Consider the following 13,333-nt stretch of genomic DNA (forward strand, 5'->3'; position numbering starts at 1 on the left):
TTATGGTTATGACTAAGGTTAGCGTTGAGAAAATATATCTTTGGTTTCTATATTTTGTTGTTTTGCTGTTTTTGTTTTGTACTCTTTGATTTGTTTGTTGGGTTTGTTTCGGGGTGGTTTTTTGTGTGTTTGTTTTGTTGTTGTTTGTGTGTGTGTGTTTCTTTGTTGTTGTTGTTGTTTGTTTGTTTGTTTGTTTGTTTTTTTTTTGTTGTTTTTTGGAGGGGGTTGTAGTGGGCTGTGTGTGTGTTTTCATTTGCTTTGGTTTTGCTTTGCTTTTTTGCAAGAGGATGGCAAGGTGTTGGTTTCAGGGGGTTGAGAAATACCATTATGCTTTACTCTGCAAGTCTCACAGAAAGGATAAGAAATCAACGGTTGCCTTTATATACGTTTTACAAAACATCTAGATGAATTGTTTAAGGTCTGTGCTCCCAACTACATGGAATCTAACAATTGATTTAAAATCATGTCATAAAATACCCAAATGTTTTAGATGTAGACATGGGCACCTGATATATAGCCATGGTTCTGGGTGTATGTAGATATCACGGCCTTCAGTATTGATGCTCTGTCGCGTGATGATACACTGCCCCCGTGTACATTGATCTGTTGTTTACGACCAACTTTTCGGCATCGCCGGGATACCAGATGGTGTGGGTGGTTTGATAGGGGAATGTGTTAGGTATATCATTTATTCAGATAGATATACCTTACCTTATTAACGCGGTTGCCATTAGAACGCGTTGAGGATTATCAAGAAGCTTCGAGGAATTATCTGTCCTGTAATGCCAAGCTCTTGGGCCAAGGACTTTCAGCATTCATTGGCGAGTCAGTGTGTGTTCTGTGCTGGGGTGTTACTGAAAAAGAAGAAATTCATAAATACGTCAATTCTACAACTCAAGTCTCTAAACATTGTTCAGATGACGTCATTTAATCACTTTATGACGTCGTAGACATTACTAGACAATCAATGAAGCCAAATCGTATGTGACGTAACAGAGGTCTGACGGTTTCGGTTGATCTATCAGCATTGAGAATCACTAAACTGCACGTATAACCCGTGAACATCCGGGGTAGCAATGGTGTTCAGTAACCCATGCTTGTCGTAAGAGGCGACTAACGGGATCGGGTGGTCAGGCTGGCTGACTTGGTTGACAGATGTCATCGTATCCCAACTGCGTAGATCGAAGCTCATGATGTTGATCACTGGATTGTCTGGTCCAGACTCGATTATTTACAGACCGCCGCTATATAGCTGGAATATTGCTGAGTGCGGCGTAAAACTAAACTCACTCACTCACTCTAACGATAGTTTGATTGGAGAATGGTGTGTTCAAGTTATATCACGGTATAACAGCTTAATGTTAGAGTGATGGTTTTACGCAGGAGAGTGCGGCGTAAAACAACAAACAAACAAAATAAAACACATGTGCAATATCGGAAAGTTCTAATCTTCACTGAGAGAGAGATACATATGTGCATGTATGTCGATTTGTCAGTTCCGCTTCTTTAGAGCCCTTATGATCTCAGTTTGACCGCCTCCGTGGTGTAATGGTTAGAGCGTCCGCCCGGAGAGCGGAAGGTCGCGGGTTCGATCCCCGACCTCGTCAAACCAAAAGACGTTAAAATATGGCACTTGTTGGTCCCTGCCTGGCGCTCGGCATTAATGGGTACAACAAGGACTGGTCGGCTCGGAGTCAGTATAATGTGTCTGAGTGGGGTATTCATGCTTCACTGCGGCATGGTATCTCAGTGGGTTAGCACTATAAAACCAGCTTATATCTGGGGTAGTACAAGCAGCCGCACATACACATACACACGCATGCATATGAGCGAAATATTCTCAAGCACGACGTTAAACCCAATTTCACCTCACCCCACCTCACCTCACCTCAGTTTGCCTCCAAAAATAGCAAGGGACATAACTCTGATGGAATTGTATATGCTATATACGACATACCACAAGACTAACAATTGACAACACACACACCAAACAAGTGCGTTGCAAATAGTTTCAGAAAATTATGCAACTCAGATCATGGGTCTGCGATCACTGATTATCAAGCCATGCGCGTCCTGTTTCAAGTCGTCACTCGGGATAAATGCGAATCCCCAAACATCGATGTTTGTTAATAAACGCTCACTTGATTCCATATTCAGGGAAACAAACATGTTTCCGTTATACCAACAAGACGATGTAATTCTTAGCTGATTAAACATCATTAAAAGTTCCAGCGCATATCCGATTGCTTTTGGTAAGCGCATTCAGCAATTCACCAAAGGCTGTACTAATTCGATCAAGTTTTGAAACTCTCGGAAACTCAAATCGTTACAGAAAATCGATATACATACACTTGTGTCAATTTCATTATTTTTTATTTTGCTCGACTGAAGCTAGGAGATCGGATGTGATGAAGTTATGTAATATCAAGCACCACAGTGGTCCAAACTTAACGACATTCATTGAACGATGGAACAGAACGCATCGATTTTCACATAACCCAACTTCTAAAAGACCGATTCTTTAGCCAAAGTAAGCAAAATTCATCGCATGGGTAGAAATGAATCAGAAATCTTTGAAGCAACTTCGTCAAGAACCATCGATTTTAGGTTTCGGACGGCAAATGGATGATTGGCCTCGGGTCAGCGCTTGTGCTTGGTAAACGAATTTTGTTGTCGAGCTGATGTAAGCGAGCTATTTCTGGGTCTACTTTAAGGTTAAATTAAACCGAGTGTGCAGGTTTATGTTAAAGTATCCCACCATCAAAGAACGAAGTAGACTTTCCCACGACTGACCAGTGGCGATCTATGTGTTAATACCATTGGTCAGTTTGTTCCGGAGTTGTTTCAGCAGTTAAGCCTATTGATAAAAAACAGACAAGTTAATTTTCTCACGAATTGCACTTTTAGCTCACCTCGGAAAATGATGATATAAAATGGTTTATCTGTTAATGAGATACAGGGATGTGTGGGACGAGCATGGGAAGGTTAAATGTTATCTGTATCAAATCTTGATGCCTCTGCAGCCTGTCTGTCTGTATCTTTCTTCATCCTTGTTGTACCCGTCGGGAAACTAATCATCTGAATCTTCGACTTCTCCAAACAAAAGCAGGTCTTGATCTAAACAAGATGTACTCACTCACACTAAACTTTCAACGCACCCATCACACGTTCAATGCAGTTCATCACATATTCAACGCACTTCATATATCAGCGCTCCCGATCACACATTCAGCGCACCCGATCACACATTCAGCGCACCCGATCACACATTCAACGCACACATCACACATTCGACGTACCTATCACACATTCAACAGATCCGATCACACATTCAACGCACCCATCACACATTCAACGCACACATTCGACGTACCTACACATTCAACAAATCCGATCACACATTCAACGCACCCATCACACATTCAACAGACCCTTCACACATTCAACGCATCCGGTCACACATTCGACGTGCCCATCACACATTCAGCGCAAAACAGGCTCAATGCATCTGCACCCGATCACGCATTCAATGTACCCCATCACAGATTCAAAGTCCATATCACACATTCAACGCATCCCATCACACATACAGGGCACCCATCACACATTCACACATCTAACTCAAAGCATGCTCAATGCATCTGCACCCAATCACACATTCAACGCACCAAATCGCACATTCAGCACAAAACATGCTCAATACATCTGCACCGACTACCCTGTTATTCACTGCCTTTGAAGGCCAAACAAATTCCGATTTTTCTTTCACCGCAACTTTCAGCCTTAACCCAAACACCACTCTTTAAGTACAACCCCCAATGCATGCACTTGATCGACCAATAGCAACACGTCAGCGAGTTGTCGGAGGGTTTAGGGACAGTATGCCCAGCGCAGGAGGTCCACAAACGGCGCACAGGCTCGTAAGCCTCTGCTGTTGTTTGTCGTCCCAACCTCGCCACAAACACAACATACCTGTTGAAAGACTAACTCCTGTTGCTCGGAATCTTGACTGGGGTTGAGTCACTGACTGATGGTCGCATCAGCAGGAGCAGACACGGCGAACTTGCAGGGAATCTTCAGGAAAATGTTAACGCAGTGTAACGACTGAAAAACACCTTCTTTTTGTACAACAGCCGTCTTAAAGGATGGCACGTGTTTGATTCAAGCTGCATCTACTCTTGTCTCGCGCGACTACCAGTTCCAACCTGTAATTAAATATCTTTAAAAGTTTTATTACTTAACGATTTGGGTTGATATTTATCAATGAATGTTTTGCTTCAGTACAGTTGGTAAATAACACGACTTTTCAAATTGAAATTAACTCGTTCCTCTTGCCTTGCAGTCAGTGAAAGATGAGGATGAAAGATACGCTGTCTTCGTTGGGGGTCCTCGTGATGCTGCAGATCTCCCAGACAATGGGTATGTGCTTTCAAAATGCTAATATGTTTTTATTCACGTTATATTATTTTCAAAAGCTACATCTTCCAACGCAAGATCACAATGTAAACATAGGGATGCCCTGTACAGTGTTATTATTAAAGAAAGTGATGACTCGGCAAACATCATTGCTGATTCATGCATGTGCAGTTTCCTCGTTATTGTAACTCTTATTGAGGATGTTTGAGCACCTTACTACAATACTGTACAGTGTTTATTTCTAAAGGAAAATGTGTTGATAGACCGGTTAGGCTTCACCATAAACATCTTATGGCTGATGTTTTGTTTTATGTACGCTTTCAAAAGAGAGGAAATAATTCCTGATCACCTTGCAAAATTATTCAAATGAGGAAGGTGACAAGAATATGGTTGAAAGAATGTTTGATTACAAATCCGTTTCTGACTATTGTTAGGGGGACATAATCAGTTGTTTTCGGGCTTTTTTCTTTTATGGTAACTAATAAAGTTGTTTTGTTGTTTTATGATACCTGGTAAAGTTGTTTTGTTGTTTTATGGTAACTGGTAAAGTTGTTTTTTTGTTTTATGGTAACTAGTAAAGTTGTTTTGTTGTTTTATGGTAACTGGTAAAGTTGTTTTGTTGTTTTATGGTAACTGGTAAAGTTGTTTTGTTGTTTTATGGTAACTGGTAAAGTTGTTTTGTTGTTTTATGGTAACTAGTAAAGTTGTTTTGTTGTTTTATGGTAACTAGTAAAGTTGTTTTGTTGTTTTATGGTAACTGGTAAAGTTGTTTTGTTGTTTTATGATAAGTGGTAAAGTTGTTTTGTTGTTTTATTATACCTGGTAAAGTTGTTTTGTTGTTTTATGATAACTGGTAAAGTTGTTTTGTTGTTTTATTATACCTGGTAAAGTTGTTTTGTTGTTTTATGATAACTGGTAAAGTTGTTTTGTTGTTTTATGATAACTGGTAAAGCTGTTTTTTTGTTTTATGATAAGTGGTAAAGTTGTTTTTCCAACACCTGGTGTCATCACTACTTAATAGTGATTCACAACCACATGCATATGATATAATGGAAATCGCTCAGTTGATGTCGTATGAAGATAAAGAGGGTGGTGTCGATTTTATGTGCCTAATACAATGTCATGTCAAATGTTTAATGAAAGTGACGGCACCATCGAACCTCCACAGGTTATATTTTAATACTTCGCAATTTCGGTGACGCGGGCAGCGATATTCACACCCTTGTTAATATAGTTCATATTTTACAGCCTCGTTAATAAAGACAGCGCCATTGTGGATTTCCGATTATATTCGTCGAATGTTTCTTACAGATAAACTGAAATGACCGACCGAGTTTGGTTTTACGCCGCTTTTAGCAATATTCCAGCAATATCACGGCGGGGGACACCAGAAATGGGCTTAACACATTGTGCCCATGTGGGGAATCGAACCCGGGTCTTCGGCGTGGCGAGCCAACGCTTTAACCACTAGGCTACCCCATCGCCCTAAACTGAAATGAAGTTTACTGAGTGTGAACCGCCAATTGTTTGTGTCAGGAGGGGTATTCTGTTAGGTCTTGCTAATATGGATAGGTATGTTCGTTTTAGAGAGCATTTTTTTACAGAAGTCCACAGATTTGGACAAGTTTGTGAAACGGTGATTATACCACCGCCACTGATCCTTATTAACGCCGACATATGCTCTTAAGAAAAAGTAAGGGAACTTATTTTTAATTTATGATTGAAAAATTTTGGAGATATATCTGAGTCAATCAATGTTGATATGATAATAATGAATGTTTTGATAGTGCATCAGCACCCGCACTTCCTTATGACCATAGTTGCTTGTAGAGTAATCGCTCTTGAAAGATGATTGGTGTATGACGTGGAATTTTGCATGTGTACGATTTTCACTTTCAAACAAAAAGCCCGGATAGAAACAAACACTATCAACTGTGTGATGCAAGATGATTGTCCAAATTAATGGTCTACGGTGATTAATCGACCTTCTTGAAAACCGTCAAAATCAAGAATGACACCCCATGCACGTGTATGGGGCTGCTGCGTCGTGCACGGGCATCCCATACGTTGTGTTTAGGGGTGGTGATAAAGAGAAATAGTGGTACGTTTATAAAATGTATGACTTTGAAAAGGTTGTTAACGCTTATACTTCCTATCCAAATTGAAAGGTCAGGTTCTCCTACCCTTTTTAAGAGTATACTGTGAATGTATCTGTGAAATATGTTTATGATATTCGTTCAAAGGTCTTGACAGGCATCTAGAAGTTGGACGAACATGAATAAATGACACGTTTCATGGACAACAACTTCTATTTATACTTTATACGACGTTTCAGAGCTAATTATTGCTTCTTCATCAAGTGAATGCTGAGTCAGTGCACAGAGTTAATGTATATATAGATAGAACATGTTTACACAAAGCAAGGTGGGAGAATGTACAAAAATAGCAATATAATGACAAAACAAGAGGGGGAAGGGGCTTAATATACAAGGATAACAATATTTACGAAGCCAATTAGATGCGTTTAATGTACAAAGGCGAAAACAATGAGATTAAAGGTATAACAGTGTAAGAGGAAGCCATGAATTAGCTCTAGAACGTCGTTTAGAGAAAAAAAGGAAGTTCTTATTCATAGTATTGATATCCCTTCGATTACCATATATCAATAGTTAAGGAACTTCTTTCTCTGTGAATCCGCAGTAAATGTATCTCTACACATGACGTCAATGACGGATGCATATCATCTTAACTGGAAAGATGATTATCATTGAAGAGATAACTGAAAATGATAATTAAAATCATCATATTTTATACCACTGGTGTCTCTCGTGGTATATAAAAGGCCTGCAAATACCAATTAACTGAAACTCCTTTCCCATAAGCACAACACTTATCTTGAATCCACTGTTTAATATTTTTGTTACAGGTTATATCAGAAAACAATCCACGCAATCAATATTGTTGAAGGGTTATTTTCGTGCTTAGACTATATTTTAAAGTAAATATTATTCAAACGGATTTTTCTGTAACGCGAATGGAACTTGTTTAATTTTGTTATGAAAACATTTTGTATTATTTTTCAAAACGATTTTCGATTGTTACAGGTGCTATAGTACTAACGGTATCTCCCTACCCCGCCCGGGTCTACCAGAACGCTCCCCCTGGCACCCCCGTCCTTAACGTCACCGCCTACGACGACGTCACAGGGGCAGCGATGGAGAGGATGTACCTTTCTCCCGGTGTCAATTCAAGTTGCTTCAAAGTGGACGTCTCGACTGGGATACTATCCGTTAACAAGACTGTCCAATGGACAGTGGGAACAGTTTTGACCTTCTTTGTCTACGCAGGTCAAAGAAGCGAGCTGAACTTCAAACACGTGATGATAATCGTGTCGGTCAAGAACCGATATGCTCCAACGTTCACGGCGAGTAAGAATGACTTCAGAATCTACAGGTATGCTGCCGGTAAACGGGTTGGGTCTGTGATGGCCAACGATCGAGATCCAGAACAGTATAACCACATCTTCAAGTATTCTATCCCTGATGAGCGGGCGGACACGTATTTGAAGATTTCAAGCAATGGGGACATAACTCTGAAGTCGCCACCCCCTGCCAGTATACGAGAGTTATCCTTCCCTGTTATTGCTGCCGACGAAGGGTCGCCCCGTCTGACCGGGACATCAATGATTCAGGTGTCTCTCATTGACGTCGAACGTGAGTACTTCCGTCAACCGTCGGAGTGTGATGTGTATGTACTGTACAGTTAACATAAGCCAGATGTATATGTACCGTACAGCTGACATGATCATGATGTATATGACGGTGCAGTTAACATTGGTCTGGTCTATATATACCGTACAATTAACATGATCATTGGTCTGGTCTATATACCGTACAATTAACATGATAATGGGTCTGGTCTATATATAACGTACAATTAACATGATCATTGGTCTGGTCTATATACCGTACAATTAACATGATCATGGGTCTGGTCTATATATAACGTACAATTAACATGATCATTGGTCTGGTCTATATATACCGTACAATTAACATGATCAGCATCTGGTCTATATATAACGTACAATTAACATTGCACCATCCATATCATTGGTAATTAACATCATATATATACCGTACAATTAACATGATCATGGGTCTGATCTATATATACCGTACAATTAACATGATCATGGGTCTGGTCTATATATACCGTACAATTAACATGATCATGATGCATATGTACCGTACAGTTAACATTAGCATCATCCATATGTACCGTACAGTTAACATTAGCATCATCCATATGTACCGTACAGTTAACATTAGCATCATCCATATGTACCGTACAGTTAACATTAACATCATCCATAAGTAACGTACAGTTAACATGATCATGATGTATATGTACCGTACAGTTAACATTAGCATCATCCATATGTACCGTACAGTTAACATTAGCATCATCCATATGTACCGTACAGTTAACATTAGCATCATCCATATGTACCGTACAGTTAACATTAGCATCATCCATATGTACCGTACAGTTAACATTAGCACCATCCATATGTACCGTACAGTTAACATTAGCATCATCCATATGTACCGTACAGTTAACATTAGCATCATCCATATGTACCGTACAGTTAACATTAGCATCATCCATAAGTAACGTACAGTTAACATTAGCATCATCCATATGTACCATACAGTTAACATTAACATCATCCATATGTACCGTACTATTAAAATGAACCTGATGTATATGTATCGTACCGTTATATGACAGTGAGTGAGTATAGTTTTACGCCGCGTTTAGCACTATTCCAGCAATATCATGGCGGGGGACACCAGATATGGGCATCACATGCGGGGAATCGAATACCGTCCTTCGGCGTGACGAGCGAACGCTTTAACCACTAGGCTACCCCGTCGCCCCGAGTTATATAACTTATGTCACTTTGACCTTTGATAAAGGCATCGTGTATGCATGTACTCAGTATTTTACGAAAACGTAATGCTGCCACTTTTGTAGCACAAATATATTTTTCTACTACAATTCTTGTTGCTTCCATTATTTACTTGTTACTTTGAGTATTTTCTCGTTATTTCAATAATTTCCTCGTTACTTCGAGTATCTTTCGAAACTTGAAATTTCGAGCATTTACTCGTTGCTTCGAGTATTTTCTCGTAACCTCAATTATTTTTTCGTTGCTTCGATTAATTTCTCGTTGCTTCAAGTTTCTTTCAAAAACTTGAAATTTAAATATTTTCTCGTTACTTCAAGTCTCTGTCAAAATCTTGAAATTTCGAGTATTTACTCGTTGCTTCCAGTATTTTCTCGTTACTTCATTTATTTTTCGTTGCTTCGAGTATTTTCTCGTTACTTCAATTATTTTCTCGTTGCTTGGTAACATTCAATGGGTATCAGCTTGATATTTGCCATGGAACGCTAAAGACCAAACAAATATGAGAACAGGGATTCATATGACTGTGGTCCGAGGACTTGTGACATGTTGAGAATGAGGCAAAGGGCCCCGCTTCGAGCAACGTGATCGTTCAAATTACTTCAATCTGAGTCTTCATAAAGAGGTTTTAGGTAGATATAACTAGATATATGTACAATTCAGGATACATGTATGATGTTTAAGTTGTTTTTGATGGCCCAGGACAAGTCAGAGACTTAACACTTTTAATAGAGGCTGGATATGTTGGGAAGAAGGAAACGAGCTTCACTTTAAAGGACCAGTTATCCGTACATGTGGCATTTTGTAACATTGAAAATGATATTTAGGTACATATAATACTAGTCTATGGATTTAAACAAAATTCAAGATACATATGTGAGATCTATGCTGCTTTTGACGGCCCGGGACAAACAGAACCGAACAATTGTCACAGTGTGGGGAAAAGATCGTATCATTTATCTGTGGGCATGCTTTAAACACGATGAACAGTGAACTTCTGAGGTAGTGTTTTTAAAAACCTTTCCAGGACGACAGAAATGTATATCGGGATTGACTGAAGTATTTACACGTTTTGAATCCTGTTTCGTTTAACGACTTCTCTTTTAGACGTAACCTTGCTTAGTCACTTTCACAGGCCACTCGTCTTCCTGAGTTTTAAGCGATTTACTCGTAATAGGTTATTATGACACACGTGTGTGGCTTCCTGCTGCCCATATTGTCGTGGGTGTAAGCTGGATTAATTAATTGTAGACATGGTTTTCGATAATCAGTGTAGTAGCCAATTATATACTTGGCCCTCTTTGACCCGGCTCTGGTTTTAGGACGTCCCCTTCTCGTTGTTTCGAGTTTTTTTCAGAAACTTGAAGTAACGAGAAAATACTCGAAGCAACGGGTAAATACTTGAAATTTCAAGTTTTTGAAATATACTTGAAGCAAGGAGAAATTAATCGAAGCAACGAAAAAATAATTGAAATAATGAGAAGATATTCGAAGCAACGAGTCAATTATCGAAATTTCATGTTTTTGAGAGAAACTTGAAGCAACGAGAAATTAATCGAAGCAACGAAAAAATCATTGAAGTAACGAGAAAATACTCGAAACAACAAGTAAATACTCGAAGTTTCAAGTTTTTGACAGAAACTTGAAGTAACGAGAAAAGAACTCGAAGTAACGAGAAAATTATTGAAGTAACGAGAAAATACTCGAAGTAACGAGAGTTGTAGCAGAAAAAAATATTTGTGTTACAAAAGTGGCAGCAATAGGCTTCCGTAGTATTTCGACCATTTCAAAGTAATGAATGAAAACGACATTCTCTCTTCTAAGTCGTGTATTTCTTCTACAGCATTACGTGTATACCGGTATATGATCATTTGAAAAGTTGCAAAAGCGACGTAAATCTACACTCACTAACTCACTCTTCATACTCAGTTCATTGTAGTTTGTGTCAAGTAGACTGAATCAACAGTACATATCCGACTTTTAATCACTATTCCAGATCCTTCGGTGTTCTGCTTCGCGACGGAAGTATCCGACATCACATTGTGCTGGAAGAACCCCATGGTAGGACGACCGGAAGTGACGGGCTTTGAGGTGGAAGTGACGGGTTCGACGAATCAGATGTACCAGGTCCCGGCAAAGGTCACTGATGCGGAAATATGTGACGTGATCACAGATACGCAGATCGGAAAACTCTACTACTTCCGGGTGTCTATTAAAACTACTTCCGGTTCCGGCGGCACCAATTATATGAAGGTCATGATCAACAACACTGGAATAGGTAATATATTCACTTTAATTTAATATTACTGTTATATTGTAATACCAGTATTGACAGATACTTCACAATAGTGGAACATGATATATATAATACAGAAAAAATAAACTGTTTAAAGCAATGTTTTACACAATACTGATATTGGTAAACAACTTGATAAATACTTCACTACTGCAAGGTAAATATACGCATGCCAATAATGGTTGTCACCCCCAATTTTTTTAATTGGAGAGGGGGGGGGGGGTTGGGTGGAGGGGGTGAAAACCATTATTGGCATGAGTATACGATTGAAATCGGTAAATATGTCACTAAAACAAAATAAATATTATGTGTTTGAGTAACTTATAAATACGCTAACCGTTACGTGGTTTTAACAATACAATACTTTTTAACGTTTTACTAATGTTAGAAATTGTTCACTACTGTTCACGTTAAATACTTCACAACGATATAAGGTGATAATACTACTTACAACCTATGAAATAACTATAAAAGGTTAATGCCTTACTACCTCTGTAATGCTTTACTATCTCTGTAAAATGTAATTACTTCACTACGATTTGAAATTATGTATTACTTTAAAGACACATACGTCACTAGGATATGAAATTATCCATTAGGGAAAGGTAATTACTCCACATTTTAATGAAATAAATAATTATACAGTATTGATAAAGGTGAATACTCTATGACCACAGGACAATATGTCATAAAGTTAAAGGAAATTAATCCATACCCATGTGAAATTTTAAAATACCGACAAATGTACATATTCTACTACAAAGTGAAAAACAACAAGTTATATGTACTTCAACACAAGACGCAGGTCATTACAACAAGCTGGACACAATTATCCCGGAAGTTATGAGAATACACGGAAATAAGAACAGTATGGCATTAGCATGTTAATGGATTCAGTTTAACACAGTCTGACGTGATATTATCCAAGTCCTTGGTTAAAGTGTTGAATCCAATAAAATATTGATGAATAAATTATCTATCGTTATATTAATAATAAAAGTATAATAGAAATGAAGAATGCATCCCGTACTACTGTTGTGTATTATTTGAACCGTTATCATTACAAGATTGTTGATTAGGTTTCGCATACTTTATCACTGATTGGATGTTTGTTGAGGGTGGATTATTATCAACTACAAAGTACAACACTAACGCATGAAATTGTTTCTTTTAGTCTATTCAAACGTTTCGCGAAAATCGATTTGATAAAGGCACTCTGTCCACACAATCCTGTCGCACTTGAAGATCCGGGTCGAATTGTTCTCCAGCAACCCATGCTTGACGTAAGGGACTACTAACAGGATCGGGGTGGGGGTTGGGGTGTCAGGCTCGCTAACTTGGTTGACACATGTTATCGTATCTTATTGTGTCAGGCACTGTATTGCCTGGTCCAATCTTGATAATTAGCATGCATGCAGTCGGGATGCTGCTCGGCGCTGATGGTACATCTAACGAATATTTCATGGCGAGAATCTATCTCACGTTTGTTTTTTTCAGGGTTTACTCATCAGTGTCTCCATAACGACTTCGATGCCTGCAAGTATCTGAAGCCATGCCGAAATAGCGCGGTCTGTAGACGTCACGAAGACGGCGCTTTGAACTACCAATGTGATTGTACGAAAGGCTGGCGGGGCAAGAACTGCACCTCC

The 13,333-nt window shown here is 38.9% G+C and overlaps 1 protein-coding gene across 1 annotated transcript in view; it reads left to right on the plus strand.

Moving 5' to 3' along the window:
- LOC124263118 (cadherin EGF LAG seven-pass G-type receptor 1-like) overlaps nucleotides 1-13,333 on the plus strand; it is an 82,712-nt gene that overhangs the window by 42,075 nt on the left and 27,304 nt on the right. Inside the window, 4 exon segments of the mRNA XM_046697681.1 lie at nucleotides 4,343-4,419; nucleotides 7,521-8,129; nucleotides 11,385-11,666; nucleotides 13,182-13,331. Of these exon segments, the coding sequence (XP_046553637.1) occupies nucleotides 4,353-4,419; nucleotides 7,521-8,129; nucleotides 11,385-11,666; nucleotides 13,182-13,331 (1,108 nt within the window). The 5' untranslated portion in view covers nucleotides 4,343-4,352.

Source organism: Haliotis rubra, unplaced genomic scaffold (genome assembly GCF_003918875.1).
Source record: "Haliotis rubra isolate DU_JTF1 unplaced genomic scaffold, ASM391887v1 Scf868, whole genome shotgun sequence".
NCBI classification, from domain to species: Eukaryota; Metazoa; Mollusca; class Gastropoda; order Lepetellida; family Haliotidae; genus Haliotis; species Haliotis rubra.